We start from the raw sequence: 23,825 nt of genomic DNA, 5'->3' as shown, positions 1-23,825 counted from the left end.
CAGTGGTACGCTGAAGAGCATCTCTGAATGCATGACACAGCTGACCTTGAAGCAGACGGGCCACAGCAGCAGAAGAACACACCAGGAGCCTCTCCTGTCAGCTGAGAACAGGAAACTGAGGCTACGGTTCACACAGACTCACCAACACTGGACAACAGAAAATGGAAAACGTCTCCTGGTTTGATGAGTTCATTCAGATGGTCAGCTCAGAATTTGGTGTAAACAGCACGAAAGGATCCAGCCTGCCTCGTACCAATGCTTCAGGCTGCTGGGGTGATGTGTGGGGGATATTTTCTTGCACATTTTGGACCCCTTCGCACCAACAGAGCATCATTAAACTCCACAGCCTACCTGAGTGTTGTTGCTCGCCATGTCCATCACTTTATGATCTCAGTGTACCATCCTCTGATGGCTGCTTCCAGCAGGATAACACATCACATCACAAAGCTCTCAGACTGGTTTCTTGACCATCACAGTGAGTCCACTGCACTCAGATGGCCTCCATAGCCACAGATCTCAGTCTAGCAGAGCATCTTTGGGATGTGCTGGAACAGGAGATCCTAATCATGGATGCAGCTGACACATCTGCGGCAGCTGTGTTATCTGAATGTATATTTTCTATTTTTTGTGCTGCAATATTTGAAAGAAATCAGCCAACATAACACTGATATCTGCAATTAGACATCTGCAGAGCCTTTTACTGATTTACTGTAAAAGTTTCTCAGAAGAAGATTTGAGTTAAACAGGAAAGAAAAAAGACAAAAAAAAACAGTATTTGTGTCTGAATATTAAAGGCTGCCGAGCAGGAAACCAGACGATGAAGTCTGAGTCCTGCTGCAGCACTCAGCCCCGTCTCATTAGAGACCAATAAATATAGATTCACTGTTCACTGATAATAAGAGCAATAGAAGGCTGCACAGTCAGTTACACAAGAAGGACCAACACAGTGTAATAACTGGAACTTCTCTGTTGTGTTTTGCACCACACTGATAAATGCTGCAATCTGCTGATGCAACATGATCACACTGTTGAAATAAAGTGCGCTTTATTCATTGCAACACAAAACTCTTGATGAGAATTCAAGTTTTCACATCCAGCCACACGTCAGAGATTATAAAACAAAGAAATGTTATCGTGTGAAATCACACTCTGTGTTTTGGATAAATGACTAATTTACAACATATGAAAAACTCATGACTGCCTCATAAAATATCAGTGCAGTTAAAAAATAATAATTTCTCCTCAAGGCTCCATTACCCCTACCCCACCCCCCACAGCCCCACCACCTCTGTGAGACTAATACCAAACAAAGGAGTATGAAAAGGTTTAAAGCTGAACCACAGTAACACTCAGAGTCCACAGAAGGCATGAACCATCATAGGTCATTGAGTACAGTGCAAAGTGATGCAAAAACATCTTTGGAGAAGGCACAAAATGGGACTGCATGAAAGTTAAAAAGCTTCCTGTAATGTGTCACTGGAATTTTGCTAATAACACCGTTGCATTATTAATTCGTTTATTAAGAAAAAAATGAATTTCCAGCCACTTTGGGAAAGAAAGAATTCACAGACTAGCAGATACCAAACATTTGGTGCTCTCATTTGAGGCTGTTTGTGTGCACTTATTAGGAAAAATCCCTGTTTTTTTTTAGCTCAGTTTTTAGTCTCGACCGCCTCCTGATAGAAACATTTACCTGCTGAATGCTCAGCTGCTTTTACCAGCTGGTCTCTGAAGCTGTTTTCACACAACAATAACTGAAAATGAGTCAATTCCAGAGTGACAGAAAAATAAGCAGAGCCGTATTTCACTAACTGAACAAGAAGCACTCTGAGAGCACATATCTCCTCCGAGGCAGCGGCCTCTCTGAGCAGTATTCATTGTAAGGGAATAATATTGTATTTTGTATGTATTCATATTAAAGTGCTTTAAGAAGTTTGTAAAATCAGACCAGGGCAGCAGGAAAACCTTATGTAGGAGCAGGTCATGATGACATGTAATGATCTGAGCTTATTGTATATTATACTGCAGTATATTTCTAACTAACCTGGCAGCTCGCTCTCTTTCTCCTCTCTTTAAAGATAAAACACATTTTGGGACCAGCTTGAAATAAAGGCAGATAAGAAATGTAAATGCGAGGTCAGAAGTTAAAGGTCAATGGTGACAGGATATTTGACATCTTTATAGTACTTTATGGCACACACACCACACTGGTCAGATAGATTCTAAGTTTTAAGGGTTTTTTTGTCCATTTTGGACCAATAAATCACAAAGTTGACCTTGAAGTCTGGATGTGAGCCAGATTTAGATTGTTAACATGACCTCTGACAGCTACAAAGTTTTATCATAATTCATTCAAAACTTTTCCACCTATCATTTACAGACAGGATCACACACACACGCACTATGCCACCATATCTGCTGCTGAAGATTAGTCCCATAATTTCCAGTGAATGTCCCGCTCCCATAATGCCTCTGGTTATCTTTCCTCACATGTAGTTCACAGCAGACGACGGTCTGCACTGCTGCATACGTTTAGTCTGGTTTAGGTGGGAGGTTTTTCATCTTGGCTCAATCTGACATTAGAGATTATTTTTACTGGGGAGCAAGCAGATTAAAGACACTGACACACCTCCATCAGTTCAGGATCAACACTTAACTGTGCAGGCATGCTGATGTTCATCTATCACTGCGTATTAGAGCCACTGAAATTTGCCTGCAAAAAACTGGTAACTTTTTGAAGAAAGCAGCAAATTAGTGAGAAAAAAGGAACTAATTTACGTAAATAAGGTAAATCTACAAGAGGTGAAAAAAAGCAGGAAATGATGAGCATAAAGTAACAAATTTATGAGTAAAAACTGTGTATCAGGATCCTTTGTCATGGTCACGTTGTCACATTAATAGTATAAAAAGATTGCTGCTTTTGCATGCAGAGTGTGTATGTGTGCGTCCCAAATAAGCTAAAACTGAACTCATTATGAGGGACAGAATATGCAGACCCCTCAAAAACACCCACCTATTAATTTTCATACAGTCCCTCAGATGCTCATTAAATAAATAATGTAAAAGAACATCTTATAAAAGTACAGTGAAAGAACTTTACGTTACACAGGAAGAACAGTGGCAGTCTGTTTTAAAAGGAGCCCCATCAAAATAAAATCACAGCTTTTCCACAGCAGCTGTGCAGCTGTTGGTCTCGTGTCTTTAAAGTTATTCTCAGCTTTGGTCTGCACAGCATCTTTAACGGCTTTGAAGGGTAAACTTTTCCAATGCAGCTCACGGCCCCTCTTTCAAGTATAAAACTACACGGTAGACGTCTCCGCTTTGGTACAACTTGATCCTCTGGATGAGAACTTCATGTGAGTCTGTGGACAAGAGGCTTTGCTGGGGGCAGAGGAGGAGCAACAGGCTTCATTCTGGCTGCCGGAGGAGGGCAGGGCTTGACTGGAGGTACGGGAGGAGAATTTGGTTTGGCTGTTTTGCTCTGAAAAACAAAACAAAAGGATTTTTAGATGAATTTATAAAAGTAAATTAGCTGCTTCTGCACCTAAAAAGTGTCAAAGTGCACTCATTCTGCTTCCTGTCCCACTGGTGGACACTGAAGGCACTAAGTTATTCCTGTGAGACTGCTCCAAGTACTTGGTTTCAGATGCTTTTTTCTATTTTTGACTCTGTATGAGAGGCTCTCCCTTATATGGTCATGTCCTTACCCTTCTGTTTTTGAGGGGCAGCCAATCAGAAGAAAATTGTGGCCTTACTAAAGGACCTTTAGGTCCTTAGGTAAGAATCTTTTGAGTGATACACACACTAAGAGAGCCACAGTCCACTGATGATAAGTGGGATAGTACTAGGATAAGGCATAAGAGGAAGAGGATGTTCATCAAAAAAACAAGAAGCTCATTGTTCCAACAAACACTATCACAGCTGGAGATTGATGTGATACAACACAGAGGAGGGGTGTCATCAACCACCCTCTGTGGCTGGTTACCATGACTTTGTGAAGTATAAGATGATGTAAATGCAGCAGATAAATTATGGACCACCACTAATGCTTTTTAACACTTTTTTATGTTGTGATTTTTGGTGGTAGATAAAAAGAATTTAATAGAAAATAAAGCTCAAACTCAACCCTCATCTGATTGAAATATTCTGCTTTAGCACTCACCTGAGCTTTATTCAGAGGTGGCAAAGGTTTACATGGAGGTAGAGGTTTGACCTGTGGAGAAAAAGAAGAAGACTTTTGGGTTTCACTTTTCACTGTAAGCCTTCTTTAACTTATTATGATTTATGGTCTACATTAATACTTTACAGGCTACTAATTTGTTCACATGTTTCAACCAAATCTCAAAAACCAACAATGAAACTGTTTCATGCCGCTGAGCCACACAAATGTGTACCAATCTTCTGTTCCAAGTAAGGTCTGCAAAAACCTAACAGGCTCAACACGGAGGACTAAACTACGTCGGGTTCAGATTACAGGATAGAAATGGCCGACTTTAAAAGACTTTAGTGTTTAAAGACAGGAAAGCAGGGCCTCAAACGCCCAGACTCAAAGGTTACCCTGTTACCCTCCCATCATTTTCGGAGTGTGCTTTTAGGTCACCCATGGATGGATCCAAAGTTTATTTTTCATTTATATTTTTATGTTATTTCTATTTTTGGACTCTAGCTTTGTTTGATTCACAAATTAAAATAATCCTTATTTTTCTTATCCTGGGCCTTAGCACCTAACCCTCAGTACATCCAAGCGAGCTGTTCAAGCGCGTCACCTTTATGGCAACCTTCGCTTTAAGCCAGCTTTCTTCTGATTGGCTGCCCCTCATAAACATAAGATTTGAACAGAAAGTGGGCGGGGCAATGATCCATGAGTATAAAACACTGAAGTCTGCGCTTTCAGCTTGTAGATCTCATTATTTGAAAGCTGTGTTTAATATGAGCCTTGTTTGTATAGCACAGACAACAAGGAAAAGGAAGTGTGCTTCTGTGTGGCACCTCTTTCAGCCTGTGACCTCTATCAGGGGCCAGGTGCATAAAACAAAAGCTTCATTTCCATGTTTAGCCATGAATGGATGCAGACATATTGATGTACGTGTTAATATAGGCTGGCGAGTTTGGAAACATATTTAATGATGGTAATAAATGCAAAATCTGTGAAACTGTTTTAGGTGAAATTCTTATCTCTGTTGTATCAGGCTGGAGTCTGCAGATTTTGACCACACTTCCTTTATAAACATATTTTTTGCAGAAAAAGGCATACACATAGTCTGAACACGGCATGAAAAATTGTTGGTTTTATCAAATTATTGCTATAAAGAAACTCTCACAGCTTCACAGTTTTTTAAACTATAGTCGAGGCTTACCAGCTCAGTTTCCGAGGCAGCCGACTCTGAGGACGGTTTCATTGGTGGCTGGAAAACAAAAGCAGTTTGTCAGCATTTCACAGTAAAATAAAGCCCTGCACACACCTGGCTGACATGTGTACCTGTGGAGCGGGTCTGCAGGGGGTCGTTCTAACCATCAGAGGGGTGCAGTCCTGCTTTGCTGTGGTCTCCATGAAGGTGGGCTGACTGATCTGAGGTCTTTCTTTAACACTTCCTCCTTGGAATATCGGGTTCAGCTTCCCTGCAGCTGAATGCACTTTCCTGTGAATGCAACATTTATTTATTCAGCTGTGAGGAGGAAGATAAAGATGAAGAGACAAAACCACAAGGGGGAAAACTACCTTTTAGAGATGAAGCTGTCCATGTTGTCCTTCCTACAGCACATCAGCCCAGCAATCAGCAGACTGACCACCAGCAGGATGGAGACTGCGGCACACACACCGGCTATCATCCCAATCTGACCTGAAGGCAGAGATGAGGAAGTGTAAAGCAATCCATCGATCCATCGATCTATTGATGGATCTGTGGATCGATAGTGTGTGTGTGTGTTTTGGATGGGTAATGGGGGGAACGGGGCGGAGTGGCTTGGTGGCTTTGAAGGCACCATTTATTTAACATAAGAACTCCTGAAAACTGAATGACGCATAAAGCATTTCTCCCCCTCTGTATGTATTCAGAATAATAAGGATAAATATGGTAAATTTAAAGGTCAAGGTCATTTGAAGGTCAGGGACTTCATTTTAATACTGTGAGGTGGACTGCATTCAAGTATGGAAAAACTAGTTTAGAAAAGAAAAATTAAGGGCAGTGGTAAAAAATAGACATTATGGCCAGCATTAAAGTTTTTGTGGATTTTTTAAGTCCAAAAAGGGGCGGAGTTATGGCTCTTGGTCAGCATGCAGCACCTGTGATAGTGAACAAGTGTGGAAAGTTTAGGTAATCTAGCTTGAACGTTATAAAAGTTAGAGCCAAAGTTAAAGTTTGTGCAGAACAGATGCTGCCGATGACGAGATGATACTGAGGTGAGGTGAGGCGGTGCAGGGCGGGGTGAGGTAAGGACAATAGCTCGACTTTTTTTCTTATCGTTTTCTTACAAAATGTTGGCCTATGATTTTGTGTTGCGATGACAATATAGCCAAAATAAGTGCATTTTTGTAAAATCTAAAAACTTGATGTTTAACAGCAACATGAAAATATCATGTCAAAGGAATCCTGTTAAAATAATCACTAAGTTTTGTTTTTGGTCGAAAGGAAAACAGCAAGCCAAAGCAGAGCTCGACTTTTCCACACAAACAACAAGCGCGGCGTTCAGGAGACGTTATGTTCAGTAGCCTGTTTCAGTACTGACAGCGCTGCTTTCATAATGTCCTCATTTTGTTCAGAAGAAAGTGGTTTCAGAGTCTCTTTTTCCCTTGTGTTGTTCTGTGTGGACAGTCAGTTGCACAATCACAAGACACAATTCAAGTTCAAGCTTCATGTGCAGAAAGTAAAACAACAAGGTCTTGTGTGGTGTGAAGCAGCTGTTGAGCTGAAACTCAGATTAAAGCTAAATCGGTCAGTGCTGCGAGGCACTCGGAGTGAATCACTTGTTTCTTAGTCATTGAAAAATGATTCAACAAGCAGCTGTGACCTGTTTTTGTCTCACTGACCTTCACTTGATACTGACGCTGAATTATGTGCAGATAACAGCAGCAACTCAACTTCTTTCAAAAGTTTGTGTTTCGTAGTTTATCATGAACTGAAGTACACCACAGTGTTCTGTACCTTGCGGTAAATCTGCATACTTGATGTTGCAGTACGGTGGAGCCCAGCCGGGATTACAGTGGCACTTGTTCTTGTGATTACACACCTGCAGATAAAGTAAAGTTAAATGATTAAATGTGTGAGTCACTGGAAATCCACGGCCAGGGCTTTAGGCGATTCAGTAATAAAGCTGTGACCTTCACATCTCTGTCAGTCATGAGTCGCTCAAAAAGTAGAAAACATTGCTGCAATAAAGTCCCAATGAAATAAAAACTACATGCTTCTAGTCCCTGAGCTGACAGACATTTAATTTAAAGATGGATAAGCTCAACAGGCTTCACAAACATCAATTTGACACCTCAGTGAGAGAAGTACCAAGAACTGCAGTTCCTCCAACGTCCACTTGAGGCCACCTCCCAAAATAAGACTCCCATGTTAAAATAGTTTACAGCATTAAAAAGCATGATTACAGCCTGGTGCTAAAAAGTTTTGGCCTCGATGAATAATTTTAACTCTGAGTGGGTGAATGTTTTTTTTCAATAACTCATCCACCTGGATATTGGAGTCGTGGAAGCGTGGCTGTCTGCCAGGCTTCACCTCCACTTAACTGGACCTCTTCACTGTGGGTGAGTCCTGCTCGTGCATTTTGGAGCATTTTAATGGAATTATCTGACTAATCCGAGAAGTTTGGAGTTATATTTTGGTGAGTTAAAGTTTAGTGTTTTATTAGTCGGTCACTTAGCTAATGTGTCTGTGTGCTGCACCCATACAGCCTATGGATGCTTGATAGTGCTAGCTGATAAAGTAGCACTCCAGCCTTTCATCTGTCTAAGGCCTACTCTGGCTCCATGAAACCAGCATGGAAACAGCCAAAACTAATTTTGAGTCTTTCAAATCCAGACACGAAAACCAGCATCCATTGATGGTTTTCACACATCGGATTTGGATAATTTCACGACTGTCAGGTCAGTTGTGAGGAAATAGTCCTGATCCCTCACTTAAACCCTTCTACTCAGGTGGGTTTAAGCGATGGAGCTTCCTAGATGGAGTATGCAGGAAGTGGGACACAGCTAGCAGGTTAAAGACCAGCTAATGTTTCAGCTGACTGCGTCGGATCATGTTTGAACTGTTTGCAGTTTTTGGCATTTCCTCATTTTATTATTTATAGTGTCTTGCCCATTAGTAAGGAGGCTGTTACATTCCTCGACACTAGCCGTATGAGTCCAGTTTTAGGCTGCTATGATGGCTAAAACACTGCATTCCTTATATCTTTACTCATACCGAGCACCGCTCCATTTTTACTTATTTGGTTCTTTCTCTCTCTGCTTTTTGGCTCTGTTGCCAGTGTTGTTCTCGCTCTGTCTGCTCTCTTTCGTTACTTCTATGTCCCTCATTGTTACTCCTGAAGGTTTAGCTGCCCGTATGTCACCTAACAAACCGAGCTCAGGCCAAACAAAGGGTTCAGTTTAGTTCATGGATTGCAAACTCATCCAGGACTAACTTACCCCGTTGTTGTTGCATTTCTTTGCACAGTCCTCCCTCTTCCCATAGACTGATACATCCACACATCTGTTGTTGAGGCAAGCCTGAGCACAAATGTTGAATTCTGAGCAAAACAGCCAACATAATTTAAAAAGTGCTCTCTGTACTGTGTCTCTCTATGAGGCCTTTACCTTATCTGGTCCACATTTTGTCCCACTAGGCACCATGTCCAGGTTTCTCATCTTATCATCATCCACAGCGAGTTTACACTCTACGCCAATTGTGTTGTAGCTTGCCCGTTTACCTGTGATACAATCACCTCCTTCTACACAAAACATCGATCCACACTTAACATCCCTGCAAAAAAAAGGAAGATACACATTAATCCAGAGCTTGCACTGGAAAGTTATCATTCTGATTTCAGGGCAAATCCTGATGATGCGTACTGTGCAGCACAGGGAATGAAGCTGAATTTGTTCCTCCCACAGTTAGCGCCTTCCTCGCCCCGTCGGTTCAGGTTGAAACATACATCTGGTGCTTCTCGAGCCCCTGGAAGAAGAAACAAAGGAAAGCTTCATAATCTTCCACTTATTGTAGGTCTGAGACACTTCATCCTTACACATCCCGCTAACACCCCTGTAAGCACATTGGTGTGCCCCATTGGTTCACTGGTTGCTTGTAAAAAAAAGGATGAAAAGTAAAACCAGAGAGTCTGAGTCGCCAGCAAAAGTCCCATTTAGATTTCAAAAATGGGTTCAGCAGCATTTTCAAAGAGTAGGAAAGATGGTTAAATATAGTAAAAGTTACTAAAAGTCAAAATGATTGGAAAGTACTGATTTAATATTGTTGTCTTGTCTTGTAACAATGTACTGTATTTGTGCTGTCTTACATAATAAAATGTAATAAAAATTTATCTGGACATGTTTCTTAGAAAGAGCCATTTCCACCATGTGATGGTGAAATCTAACTCGGAATAGACCAATAACTAAAAGCTCCTCGAGGCTTATCTCCTCTACTTGAAAAACCAACAACAACAAAAACACAGTTTTTTTTTTTCCTTCAATGAACCAAGAAGCAACCCCAGGGACGGAATTTTGCATTTTGGACCTTTTTTAAATTGATTTATCTGAGAAATAATATGGTTTTCTGTACTCTAGAGCCTCAAGCTGAGCATTTTCACTTTCACAAGTGAGAGGTGGATCTGACTGGATCTTTATGTTCTACTAAATATGACCTGAAACTTGCTGCTGAGCTCGCAAAATCATTAGGAAAATGTTTACTGAGATCACAGGACAGTAGATGAGGGCCGGTTTCCCCATTTTTTCTATTGCAGGGGTCACCCCCTTCTGGTCATTAAAATGATACAGCTTTAAGCCATTTCTGCATTGGCTTCACTTTCAAACCTGGAAACTACACCCATCTTTGATACTGTCTATGGTCTGTGTAGCGCTACAGTACAGTTTATGAGTGGAGCTTGGAAACCATTAGGTGATAATAGTCTCTCATCCTACTATACATAGTCCAAAACCAAAGGGTGATCTCCATTTTTTTATATACAAACCCTAGGATGCACCTTGTTAAACAAGATCACAATTATTAGCCAAGAAACTATGAAAACTGCAATTTCACAAGACAGTTTTTGATAGCAGCGTGCTGAGTGTACCTGGTCCAAAAAGCCTCCAGCAGTGATGCTCTCGGGTGGGACACTGGCCGTTGTAGCAGTAGCCCTGGATGGGGTTACTGCCCTGGGCCTTTTTGTAGCAGGGTTTGCCGTTCATCTCAAAGCTGTCTTCAGGACAATCGGGCGACTGTCCGGTGCAGTACTCAGGCAGGTCACAGTCACTAACAGACTCCCTGCACACGCTTCCAGAAGACTTAAACTGAACAGACAGAATATGTTAGGTTAGAATGAGTGTTTGATATGGACTTCAGTGGATACTAAAATTGTCTCGTGTGTTTATGTGGTACTGTTCCAGTCCTTGAAGCTGTCATTTGAGGAAGGATGTGGTGAGTTATAAAAAAACAGAAAGGGCAAGCTATTACCTTCTGTTTCCTGTTACTATTGAACAGTAACCTCTGTGTTCACATTTATTAGCCAGAGGTAGGGTGTGTCTTTATGAAAGCGCTTTCTGTTGATGATGATGAGAATGTGGATTGAAATATCCCAACTGCTAAAATAAAAGATCATTCATTTAATTTACAGGATTCCTTGTTTTAGAACTACTGAACACAGAATTCAACTATATTCATAATCCCAGAGTTATGGTACTAAGATCTTTTAGTGATCCCCTGACTTTTATTTCCTGTGTATTCAATCCTCAGTGACCTCTGAGGTTTCCTCTGATGCCTTCCTGAGAACAACTTTAGTGGTTTAAAGTGAAATATTTTTGCAGCCACTAAATAGGTTTGGTTAAAACTTTAGCCTTTTTTTTTTTAACAAGTACATCACAGTTTTCAGTTATTTTTGTTAAATATCTCAGTATCTACTTGATGTAGATGAGACGATTATGGGGCAAATTTTACTGATTAGAACAATCCGAAAACCACCTGAGGAACCAGCTGGTGATGTGTGCAATGATTTTGGTGACACAGTGACATTAATGATTGTTTTTCCTATGAAACTTCCCCTCTGAGAGTCAGTACAGCTCACCGGGTTGAGTAGGTGACTCATATGATGTAAGCTATTACAGAGGCCGGGGTTTGAATCCACCCCAGGCCATTTCCTGTGTGTCTTCCCCTGTTCTCTATTTACACACACCGTATGGCCAAATGTATTGAGCCACACACTGTCTTAATCTTTGGATTCAGGTGTTTTCAGTCCCATCGCCACAAGTATAACCTCAAACGCTCAGCCCTGCAGTCTATGAAAGAACAGCTGGTTCTAAAGACCTCGCTGAATTCGAGTGCGGTACCATAACAGGAACACACCCATCAGCTGTAAGTTGTATTACTGCAAAGTTGAACAACTGAGACATGAGGGGGCAAACTTCATGAGTGCTGAGGCGAACAGTGTGTAAAAGTCACCAACACTCTGTAGAACTGCAAACCTCCTCCTCCATTTAACATCAGCACAGAAACTGTGCACAGGGAGCTTCGTGGGTTTCCATGGCTGAGCAGCTCCTGGAGGTGGAGTGTGCTGTTGTCCATGCAGTGTATGTTTATTGATTCAGGAAGCTCAAATCACGTAAAACCCTCACAGCTTCACTAACGTCAGCAACTCTGTTACACAAGAAAACTGGAGAAACTGCAAAAGAGAAGAGCATCAGGAGATGGTCTTAAAATACTGGACAAACCCTGGAAATTGTTGGCAGGTCCAGCCGCAGAGTAAATGCTGAGAGACATCTTTCACAGCTTTATTTGGAATTACGTTTAAGAGAAAAGAGAGTCTGAAGTTTGGAGCTGTGAGCCAGCACGCTGCTAAATTTGGGACTTGGATGTTTTGTGAATGTGAGCTCTGCTAGTTATCAAACCACAGGCCAGATTCCAAAAGTGTTTCATGGAATAATTTAAAACACATGCTGAAAACTTTTTGTCTCTAAAGAGGTTCAAACTTCATCACAGCTGAATATGTGGTCGTTATTACGCAGAGCAGCTTCAGTACCTGACAGTTTTCACAGCACTCCCCGTGAGCACACTGGGATCCTGCAGTCAGGCGACAAGTCGAGGCATCACAACAAGGGTTGTTACATTCCTGCAGAAAGACACAAACACATCATGCTTGTTTATTTTTTTTTTTTTTTTTTTTTTTAAGCCTGTCATGTCTGGCATCTTTCACAATCGGAATGATGATCCGAATGCACTGATGTACCAAACATATTTGCTTTGACAAGAACAGCTCTATATGTTTCCTATAGGCTCTTCTTGTTAATGTTTGCAATTTTATTTTTATTTATTTATCTTTTTATTTAGTTATTCATGCCAAGTCTGACAGGCAACAAGGAAGGGGCAAGAACAAGAGGTGGGGGGGGAAAGGGGGGGGGGGGGGGGGGGAGAAAAGGAAGAAAGGAGATAGAAAAAAATAAATAAAAAAATAAAAGGGGTTGATATACTCACACACACACACACACACACATCCATACACACACCCATATGCACCTACATATACACACACACACACACAAGTTTATTGTTTGTAGTAATGTGTGTGTATGCCCCTTTGTCATGCAATGTATTCGATAATGAGGGCGAGAAACTGCAACCATGCCCCCTGCGATCCAGAGGCAGATAGGGAAGGACCCAGGGGACCCAGGCCATCCACAGCACAGGAGCTCAGAAGACTTGGGGCCACACATCCCGATGGCAACCCCGTACACTCCCCAGAAGAGGAAGGCGGGAGGCTACAGACGGAACCCCCACAATCCAGGGGCTAGAGTCCAGAGAGCCAGAGGCGACGGGCAGCCCACCCCCCCCGGCAGGCCGGCACCCCCAGCACGAGCCAGGCATGCGGCCCCCGAGGCCCCAAGCGCCCGAGAGCAGCCCGACACCCGGCAGAGCCCCCCCACGCGCCAAAGAGGCCCAAGCCACCCCCAGGTCACGGCCGCCAAGGGAGCAGGCCAAAAACCATGCCGAGACATCCGGCCACACATCCCGGGACCCACGGGCACCCACACCCCAGGGGCGGCAGTGACGACCAGTGGGGAGCAGCGTGGAGCGGTAGGGAGGGGTAACTCCCACCCTCCATGTCCCACAGGTGCCAAGGCTTGGCAAGCCACCAACCCAGGCCCAGCTGTCCACACACACACACTCTCACAAGCACGCACGTTTCTGTGTCCGGGCCCTGGTTGTTGGTGGTGGGGACTTGGATGGTGCTCTTATGGTCGTGGGGTGTGGGGCTCGGGGTCCCGTGGTGGCGGTGCTGGCCCCGTCCGGGTGGCCGGCTTCCTCTGTGGGGGCCGGGGTGCGGGGGTCGGGGCCCTGGTGCCCGGGGTTGCCCGTTTCCTGGCTGGGCCCCTCCCTGCGCTGGAGGGGTCTGTGCCCCCTTGGGCGCGCCGCCATGTGGGGTAGGTTGGCTGTGTCGGGGTGTCTGGCTGGCATTCCGGGATTCTGGGTGCCCTCCCCCATGGGGTGGTGGGGCGCTCAGGTGAGGGAGCAGCAGTTGCCCCACACGGGGCCGGTTGGTTCTGACTCAGGACCACAGTGTGCGTGTGTGTGTATGTGTGAGTATGTGTGTGGGGGTGTGTGTCTGTGTGTGTGTGCGTGTGTGTGCGTGCGTGTGTATGTGTGCGTACGTGCGTGTGTGTGTGTGTGTGCGATATTTGTTGTCCTTTGTATGCATGTGGGGTGTGTGTTGTGTCCTGTTCGCAGTGGGGGCAGTGGGTGCCGGCCTGGAGTACGGTGGCGTCCTGGGGGTGCGGTCACTTCAGGCCCTGGACCTGCCTTCCCTGGGCTGCGGGGGGGTGTAGGGAACTGGGGTGCCTAGTGAGCCAGTAGCTAGCTGGCTCTCTTCCTCCGGGGGGTAGTCGTCTGCCTCCCGGTCATATTTATCCTGGCCCCTCCCCTCCTCCCACTCAGTTTAACATCACATTATGCACACATAGGTTCTCGGGGGAGGGGGGCTCGTGCTGCAGTGAGTAGGGCCATCACCTCGGCTCTGCTCGCTGTGCTGCGTGATGTCCCACTCCTCCTTTTTTAATTGCATTATACAGCTCACAACACATCATAGTACATATAGGGCCTTGGGGGGCAGGTGTGTCACACAGTGGTTAGTGGGTGGCACTGCTGAGGTGGCCCCACTTGTCTGTTCACTGCTGCCTGCACCTCAATTTTATTTACATTTTAGACATTGAGGGCCTTGGGGGGACAGTGTGGATGGGCGCTGTTATTCAGTGCTCATATTACGTACATCTGTCCCTCCAATTTTAAAAGCACTGTAGTTTTCACACAGCCATACACATTCTTCTCAGTACATACACTCACATCACCCCCCCAACACGCTGAGTGGGAGGAGGGGGCGGGCGGGCCTTCTCACACCCCAGTTCCATGCACCCCACCTGGGATGGGGACTGGCTCATTGTTCGGGGCTGGGTTGGCTGCTTCCCTGGGTTGCCGCTGGCTTGGTGCTGGTACCCGCTCTCCCACATTAGGTGTCCATGTATGTTACATGTGCGTATGCATGAGTGTGTGACTGGTGCATGCGAATGTGCGTGCGTGTGTATGTGCGTGTGTGTACATGAGGGAACGACTGGTACGTGTGTGTGTGTGTATGTGCGTGTGAGTGTGAGTGTGTATGCATGAGTGTGTGACTGGTGCATGCGAATGTGCGTGCGTGTGTGTACATGAGGGAATGACTGGTACGTGTGTGTGTGTGTGTACATCATGCTTGTTTCTGTTGTGCATGCAGTTGATCCTCAGTGCTGCAGTGATGAACTCACAGAGCAGCCTCTGCCAGGATTTCTCCCCCTTCTGATGAGACGCGAGCACACCAGAAAACTATTTTAACTCTTTAAGGCTGCAGCTCTGCATGTGCTGGCTCCCCACTACCTGCCCTTACACAGGAAACCACACCAAGATGCCCGGAAATGGCACCTTCCTTCACCAAAGGATATATTTAAACTTTACCAACGCCCAAAGATGGGCTGAAAGTGTTACCTCCACAGTGCCGCAGTCGCACTCCTCTCCGGGCTCCACCATGGCATTCCCACAGAGGGGGCCCACAGCGATGGTCCTGACGGAGGTGGGTTTTTGCAGGCAGCTAGGCTGAGATCGTTCCAGGAACTCGGTAAGCTGAGCCACACTGCAGCTGCTGAAAAACTCTGGGAATGCTTCATTTTTTGTCCTGAGGGGAAACAAGGAAATTTAGGCTTACCTAAAGGTTTAATGCTTACCTGTCTCACCTGTTCTGATTTTAAGACAAAGCCAGAACAGTTTATATGGATATACAAAATAATAAACCTGTTGATACAACATATCTGCATGCTTTACCTAAGCTTTTCTGCCATGACACAGTCCTCACTGCTGTAGGACAAACTGCACATGCAGCCTGGAGCATCGTGGGAAAGGCCAAAGTTGTGTCCCATCTCATGAGCGATAGTGGAAGCGAGGCCTATTGGGTTTTCATTGTGATCCTGAAGGAGAAAAATTAATTAATACCACCTCTAACACGCTCTCTCCAGCTGTTGAATGTGAGTTAGACGTCTTTAATCCCACCTGATTGACTCCTCCTGAGTTTCCGGTACACATGGCGAACTTATTTGCCAGTCCGACTGTGTCCCCATCAAAATCCTTCCCACTGTTAAAGACAAAAGTTCAACATCAACACCAAACTGGCAGCAACAGTGTAGTTCAAACATCTGCACAGATGTGCGATCCTCACGTCACAAACTGAGCATTGTCGTGCTTTATCCTCGGGAGGAGGTCAGCCTGACGCCACAACAGGAACTTGTCCAGAGTAGCTTCTGAACTGCCACTGACGTCGATGAGGTCCCTGTTTGACCAAATCTCCAAACCCACCAGCAGGATGCGGATGTTCAGACGGCGATACAGCTGCAGGCAGAGGAGCAGACACTCAGGAACAGATGTGCTAAGAAACATTAAACGTCTTACAACAGGTGAGCTCAAACTCACCTTATCGATGTGATTTACAACTCCGAGGATGCGGGATTTAGTCTCAGTTAGATACTGTTTATACTGCGGGAGGAGAGGAGGTGACTGTGATCAGGTTTGTTCTGCCATGAGGCTGAAGCTTTATTTATAATGATGATATTACCTCGGTGTTGTCCACCACCACGAACAGCTCAACAAACCTCTGAGTACTTGGCATGACATTAGATTTCTGAAAGGAAACACAAGAAGAAAAAAAGATTACACAGACCCACAAAAACTGTGAAATCCACCTTACTGTGACGCATCAATCTCAGTCTGTCATTACTGTTTTTTTTTACTCACTTATGTCCCTTTACTACACATCTACACACATTTACACACATGTACACACATCTACACGCATCTACACACATTTACAGACATCTACACATATCTATGAACATTTACACACATCTATATGAATTCATGAATAAAGTCCTGCAGAGGTTCATGGACTTCTTGGGGAGGAATCTCAGTGGAGCCTTTAGGAGCACGATGGTTTGACTGAATCCTGATGGTGTTTCTGCTCCACACACAAGGAGAGCCCAGCTGCTATGTGGTGGAGCAGAGATAGATTGAGTTTCCTCAGACACTGGAGAAGTGTACACAAAACACTGTTTATGATAAGATCCTCAGGATAGGAGGAACACATAAGATGAGCATGTTTGTTCATCTGTTCTTGATATCAACAGATGTCTGAACAATAATGTCTGCACCAAGATGAACCCTGCCTCATCCAACAGTTGCTTGAATTGACGATATTGCACATTTAATGTCCATGTTGTAGAGGTATAAAAACCAGCAGTGGTACCCTGCATGTTTGCCCTGCTCCCTGATGATTCACTGGAGAAAACTGTAGAACAAAGGGGTGCTGGGGTGACTCAGTGGTTGAGCAGGCAACCATATTCATATGCCATGTAGCGGTGCAGGTTTGAGTCCAACCTGTCGTCTATTTCCTGCGTGTCTTCCCCTGTATCTCTCCTCCTGACTTCCTGTCACTCTCTACTGCTAATAAAGCTGCTGTGGCCAAAAAAAACTGTAGAACAAAGAATATTTTGGGTACATTTTACAGGATCATGTCACCATGTGGGTGAGTGATCAAATCCAATCGTAGCATATGAAAGATCTCCTTTTTTCATTTTGAAACCAGACTCATCTTTAATAACCTTCCTATGTGCTCGATGTAACTTCATGACCAGAAGTATGTGGACACACTGCACTGCATTGTTCTGGAAAAGCTTTTCTGACACAGTGATGCAAAGATCATGGACAAACCTAAAATGATCACAGAACAGTGTTGATCAGCCACAACCTCCCAGTTTACCCAGAAGGCATGAAGCTGAGAGCAGGAAGGTTAAGAGATCTTGATGAATTTGTGCTACAGAACGCAGCTGATAATTGGTTGATTAGTTTATTAGTTTTTCTTTCTAAACTAAATGATTAACTGTAAAATGATTAGTTCATTACGCTGGTTGACCAGCAGATTAATAACCAATAATTGATTTGAGTTGGTCTTAAATGTGACGGTTTGGGGGTTTCCTTTTAAGTTTGTGACACAAACACATGGTAAACAAACAAATAATGAAAGGTAATCATTACTAGTAGCCCTACATGGAATATAATTACAATCCCAGTAAAGGGAAACTGCACTGGTGCTACAGCGTACCCATGATCTGGACCTGAAGAGGCCAGCGACCTGAGGGCTCTGGTCCTGGTCGTAGAGCATGGTGCTGTTGGATGAAGAGCCGCAGCCGAGCTCACCGCTGATCTTCAGGTGCTCCTGTCTGTAAACTGCATGATCGCCATTGTCCGTCTGTCCCAGAGGCTCAATCAGGTAAACCTGCTGCCGAGCTCTCACGAAGCCGCTGAACAAAAAATAGCTTTATGGCATTTTATTCACCCACCAAGAACAGAAGAGATGCCGTCTTGTTCCGTGTAAATTTCAGTTCAGAAAATATAAAAGCTTTCACACAGATGTACGTAAGGTACAGCAGCGATAGTGCCGGCACCGAATGAGACAAGCAGGAAAACAACCAGAAACCATGAAGGAAAAACAGGAAGTCTCTCTCCTTTCTCATACCTAATACCAGGACAAATCCCCACGCTGACTGAAGAGTCCTCCACGCCTTCGATGTGGCCGTGATAGTAGCAGTGATCCTGAATGGAAACACAGATCAGTCAGAGTGAGGGGAGCTGCTACAGAGATTACTCACAAAGGACTTCTTTGTGTTTCAATGAAATCATGATTAAAAGTCCCAACTTTCAGATTTCATCATGTCTGTGGCAATAATAAAACAGCTTTTCCTCCTCCAGAAGATGACGAGAGGCTAACATACAAATCTCCCATCTTCTGTGTGTTTTTGATATTTTTTGTGTAGAAAATGCTACAAAAAAGACTGAAAAACAATGAATTTCTCAACCATCAGCTGAGCATTTAAAATATTAGTATTTAATAAAGTGAAATCCCACCTCTTTTGGTGATGTTGTCACGCGTTTTCCATCTTCTGTATAATGTGTCTCAGTGTAGTCTCTCCCAATAAGATTCCTATAAAAATTTCATTCATTTTCATATATTTATACATAATAAGACACTGAAATATTTTCTGAGCAGAAATCTGAACCGTACCTGTTTTTTTCCAGATGAATTGTGTGATTTCTCCCTTCGATGGCCAACTCGTACCGAACTGTATCAGGATACAGCTGCAGAAAAATGTCCATGAGTCACACGGCAGCATTTAACCTCCATAACAGATTTTATTTGTGTAAAAGTAGCAAGAAAGGAAAATTCCTTTGCAGGTAAAAGTCCTGTACTCAGATATGTTTTAGCATCTGCAGAAAGATGAAATCCTCATTTATGATCCACACAGTTTGATTAGATTATTGCATATTTTTAATATGACTGGAACTACACTGCTAAACGAGCTATTATTACACTGTGAGTGTCAGATGATAATTATCATGAAAGGCTTCTACAGGAAGATCACCTTCATGTCACAGTAAATATGAAGAATATTTCTAAGTATAAAGTGGTACAACAAGATTCAGTTACGTATGCACATTCCATACGCATAGGTGATGCATAGCGGTGTGTTTACCTGCAGGTGGTCCTGAAGGCTCCTCTTGTGTCTCTCCTGGAGTCTCTGAGGTCGAACCACCTCGTAACGCTCCACGTGAGACAACATCCCCGAGCTGTGCACGACACAAACTACACACCACAAACAGGTACTCAGTGTACAGCAGACATGAGGCAGATTAACTGACTGTGGCTCAGTCTGTGTGCTTTTATACTTGACAGCCTAAAGCAGATTCGGCACTTTAAAACTTCATGTACAAGAGCACCTGCAAACATAACTTTAAAAAGCTACTAGCTGCATATATGGACTCTGCTATAAATAGTCAGCACCGTATAATGTAAAGTGTGTTGGATCACTAAAAAAATGTTTTCTTTCTTTTAGTGTAAAGACGTAGATTATGGAAAGATTCTCATTCAATAAATTGCTCATTTATAAAACTGATGACGAACAGCCTAAAATTACTTCAGCACAGGAAGTCCAAAATGTTATTGAAGGGTTTGAGCATTTCCTGTAATTTATCAGTTGATTTATTACTTACATCGGGCGGCATGTCTGATTATTCAGAGTTTAGATAGCCTCTCTCCAACATAATCCATTCCTAAAGACTTCTATGGGCAACTAAATGCAATGAAAATGTAAAAACTTTTTTTTTATTGTTTGTTAATCAAATGGGCAAAATTCGACTGCCTCCAACCCCGTTCTGGCCGCTGGACCGCATGCCTGACTTCCCTGTTTTAGGTTCTCATTCTTGCTTACTATTAAATAACATAAATTTTAAACAGTCACATCTATCAGTGTCCATGAAGAGAGTGATGAGCCATAAACACACATACAGTTTCTCACAGTTTCTCTGACCCCTAAAAACAAACTATTCAAAAAGAAAAGGAAACATTTTAAAACAGAGCCTACAGATAAAGATGATGCATTCAAACAAATGACATACAAAACTGACATTTTAGAGTCATATCTATAACTTTAATTAATGCACAGCCCAACATAAATAAAAACTGGAAGTTCTAGCCAGGTGGAGCTTGTTTTACTTATTTATTTAGTTGAAGTGTGTGGTGTCAGAAGGCCAAGATCTAAAGAGCTCTCTAACCAAAAGTCTGTGATGCCTGAGAATGGAGTCTGGTGAGGGATTTAAAAAGATCTGTAAGGAAAATCATGTACAAGTAATACAGATGTCAAAGTAAATTCAGCCCAAAAACAGACCATCTAATGCAAAAAGAAGCTTTCAAGAATGCAGTATCTGCAGGCCAAAAGTTGGAAATGAACCAGAAACGGACCCTTTAACAGGATTACAATCTCATATGCAAACAAGCAACTCCACCAAGGCTTAGAAAGAAGAAAGGTCAAAGATGTGAATCTCATGGAAATATTCTGGGTGACATGAAACAGGAAACCTTTTTGCTGAAAGCATTTTGTATGAAAGCGTCCAAAGGTTTTTAGTACTTAAAAGGCCTAAATTATGCAGAATTGCATACATGATATTATTGGGCTATAATTTTGGATTCATTCATGTCCATATCGCCTTAATGCTGCAGCTGGAGATGGCTTTAATTAGTCACATCTAACTGTTTGACTGGTCTGTATAAAAATGAATGCCTCCCATCTGAACCCCTCTGAAGTAGCTGATTTTTCCCCACAGAACACAGCTCCTGTAGAAGGAGAACCTTGTATCAAAATGGAAGTTAAAAAGAAGACCTTTCATATACTGTTCTGACCAGCCACCTGTGGTCATCCGGGATACCAAAACTTGTTTCTGTTCCTCTACGTCGAGGCCATTGAATAGGTGCAGTTTATTAAAACTGCGATGTACCCCACGATGCTCAAAGTTGGTTAAAGAACAAAAATCATGCTTGGCTTTAGCACCAAATTTCAAACCCAATCCAATGCACTTGGATCATTTTGATAGTGTGAAGGTAAAATTTTGCATGGCTTCATTAAACATACACATTTATTGAAGATAAAAAAATTTTTTTAAAATCAGCTGACACTGAGGGGGTCACATTTGACTGATTTTATAGCTGTTTGAATCCTAAAAATGTAAAATACCATCATTGTTTGTGCCAGAACCCTCACTGTCCAAACAGGAAACTTTTCTTCAGCTTCCATTAAATGCGGCATCCCTCAAGGATCCATTTAAGATCCTCTTATACTTTCATCATACACATTCTCCCCTCAGCTCTGCCTCCAGAACTATTTACTCTCATTTTCCTCTACCTGCCACACCTGCCACTGACTACCCCATGAAGAGCCTCTGTGACTGTTTGGAGAACCTCAAATCCTGGATGACAAAAAAACTCTCATCTAAATGATAGCAAAGCTTGAGTTATTTTTTGCCCTTTGCCAAAATCCTAACTAAGGCACTTTGTTTTTTTTTAAATATCTGCCATAAGGCTCTCTCAGTATCCCTCTAAAGGTGCTTTGCTGTTATTGTCTTCAGCCATCCCACATGAAAACCAGTCCAACAACTGACGCTCTTTTTGAAATTCACATTTTTAGTCAGGCTGTTTTTTTCTTTATAAAGTGAAAAAATAATGTAACTAGAAATTATATTTCCTGTTGTTCTGCAGGTTTTACGGGAGAAGGAAAATTAGAGAGTGGGTTGTTTTACTGGACCAGTCCCAATCAGATAACATAAAACTCTCTTAGTGCTTAAATAAAGGTTAAAATATCTAAGAATATATACGTGTAACTACCCATCACCTCAGATGATGTCATTATTTCAGGTTTACCCCTCTGTACTGCTGGGTAGTTACATTTATATTAAATACTGTATTTTATAAGCATATCAGATTCTTTAAGAGTATAAATATTATATATCTGTAAAGCAGCATAAGATGTAACTAAGGTAGTCAACTAATTATAGTTGAATTACACAGCAAAAACAGCATTTTTATCATAAAGAAATATTGTTCAGAGCTACAACTAACCCCCTTTAAAACTACATCAACCAATAAAGAATGCGCACACATCACATCTTTAACTCCTTTCCCAAACTTTCTGCCAAACTTCCTTGACTTTCCTGCGGATTTAGCAGCAAGCTGCTGCCTTTCAGGAAACTTTGGTGGAGTTGAACAGAACAAAGTCTTACCGCATGTGAGCCACAGTAAGAACATGACCTCTCCCATCATAGTGCGCTCCGCTCGGGCCCGGCCGATCGTCTCCGTACTCCGCCGTGAATCATCCGCTTCCAGGCGGCTGCTCTCTGCGGCTCCGCCTCGAGCTTCGCCCTTATCTCCGCCTCGCAGACTTACCGGAAACGGATCGTAAAGCCAGCTGTGGTTACACTTCCGGTGAATTAAAGCTTTCAAAAATAAAATCAAAGGGCTCTCATGATCACCGACAGCGATGTTTGCCTCAACGCAGCCACAGGTCCACCCCTTACAGGTGTGTCACATCTGGCAGACACCACATCGTGCCAGAACTCATCTACCAGAAATCTGTGTAAATGGATCAATCACGCATACGCAAGGGCGTAAGAAAGGAGTTTACTATTGGGGGGGACACATATCGGAAACCCGACAGATCCGTAAATACTCGGGGCAAAGCATAAAAACTGCTATTTGATCTTTTTCTTTTTTCTTTTTCAAATGTTTCTTGGAAAAATAGTGTTGTGTACACCTATATTATTGCATGTAGAATTTACACACACACACACACACACATATATATATATATATATATATATATATATATATATATATATATATATATATATATATATATATATTAGGGGTGGGACTTTAACGCGTTAATTTCGATTAATTAATTATGGGGAAATTAACGCGTTAAAAATTTTAACGCATTTTAACGCACTTTGCACCGTGGAACGTTTCTCAGTGCGCGAGTTCCCGGCATACAGATTATATCGACGCACGATGTCCAAATTAGGGGCCGCATCCTGCGAAGGACCCGGCCCACGTCTTTCGCAGCCCACGAACACCACAAAGGCCGGAAGTGAGCAGCTAGCCTTCATATCAGCTGCCGTCACCTCTGCGTAGCTCATGTCGCCTAGCAACCGTGAGTGCGAAGCACAGCTGTGTAAAAGCAGCTGTTAAACGGAGAACAAACTTTTTCTCCTTTTTGTGGTTTAATTTTAAGTCTTTAATTCAAAATAAGCTGTTAAAACAAGCATACCACATTTCAACATCAAGGAATACAGCTGAGCGAATGATTAATTTCCAACTATAACAAGTGAGACATTAATGTTGAATAAAACTATCCAGTTATGATGCTTAACTTTAATTTCAGGTGTTTGCTTATCACAGGAGTACTTCCGCCCTTCATTGGTCTGTGTAGTAGACTGGTGGGAAAATAAACAAAATTTTGAAGTTTAAGCTTATGTATATTGATTTATTCATCAACTAAACTTAAATTAATATTTCTCATGTCAAATATTGAAATGCGATTAAAATGCGATTAATTTCGATTAATTAATTACAAAGCTTGTAATTAATTCAATTAATTTTTTTAATCGAGTCCCACCCCTAATATATATATATATATATATATATATATATATGAGTCTTTTATGAAGCATAATGACTATGTCATTCCAGGC

At 42.8% G+C, this 23,825-nt stretch overlaps 1 protein-coding gene across 1 annotated transcript; it reads right to left on the bottom strand.

Annotated features, from left to right (window-relative positions):
- Positions 1–1,293: 1,293 nt before the first annotated feature.
- On the bottom strand, positions 1,294–22,513 carry adam8b (ADAM metallopeptidase domain 8b). The gene is made up of 23 exons (XM_030755657.1): positions 22,356–22,513; positions 19,280–19,389; positions 18,811–18,884; positions 18,654–18,729; positions 18,265–18,341; positions 17,851–18,049; positions 16,309–16,374; positions 16,167–16,229; positions 15,916–16,085; positions 15,750–15,831; positions 15,525–15,667; positions 15,192–15,378; positions 12,205–12,294; positions 10,267–10,483; positions 9,050–9,152; positions 8,795–8,960; positions 8,627–8,707; positions 7,143–7,227; positions 5,720–5,840; positions 5,480–5,639; positions 5,358–5,405; positions 4,163–4,213; positions 1,294–3,481 (listed from the first exon to the last, which is right to left on the bottom strand). The coding sequence occupies exons 1-23, from the start codon at positions 22,393–22,395 to the stop codon at positions 3,353–3,355; spliced, it is 2,538 nt and encodes an 845-aa protein (XP_030611517.1). The 5' UTR covers positions 22,396–22,513; the 3' UTR covers positions 1,294–3,352.
- Between the last annotated feature and the right edge of the window lie 1,312 nt (positions 22,514–23,825).

Source organism: Archocentrus centrarchus, chromosome 19 (assembly GCF_007364275.1).
Source record: "Archocentrus centrarchus isolate MPI-CPG fArcCen1 chromosome 19, fArcCen1, whole genome shotgun sequence".
NCBI lineage: Eukaryota > Metazoa > Chordata > Actinopteri > Cichliformes > Cichlidae > Archocentrus > Archocentrus centrarchus.
This window is presented reverse-complemented; position numbering and strand designations above follow the sequence as displayed.

Excerpts from the sequence above, each read along its gene's own strand:
- adam8b (XM_030755657.1), bottom strand. The coding sequence starts at position 22,395 with ATGATGGGAGAGGTCATGTTCTTACTGTGGCTCACATGCG. Across the intron at positions 16,375-17,850 it reads TCTTCAGGTCCAGATCATGG|AAATCTAATGTCATGCCAAG; the intron begins GTACGCTGTAGC and ends GTTTCCTTTCAG. Across the intron at positions 8,708-8,794 it reads CAAAATGTGGACCAGATAAG|GCTTGCCTCAACAACAGATG; the intron begins GTAAAGGCCTCA and ends ATTTGTGCTCAG.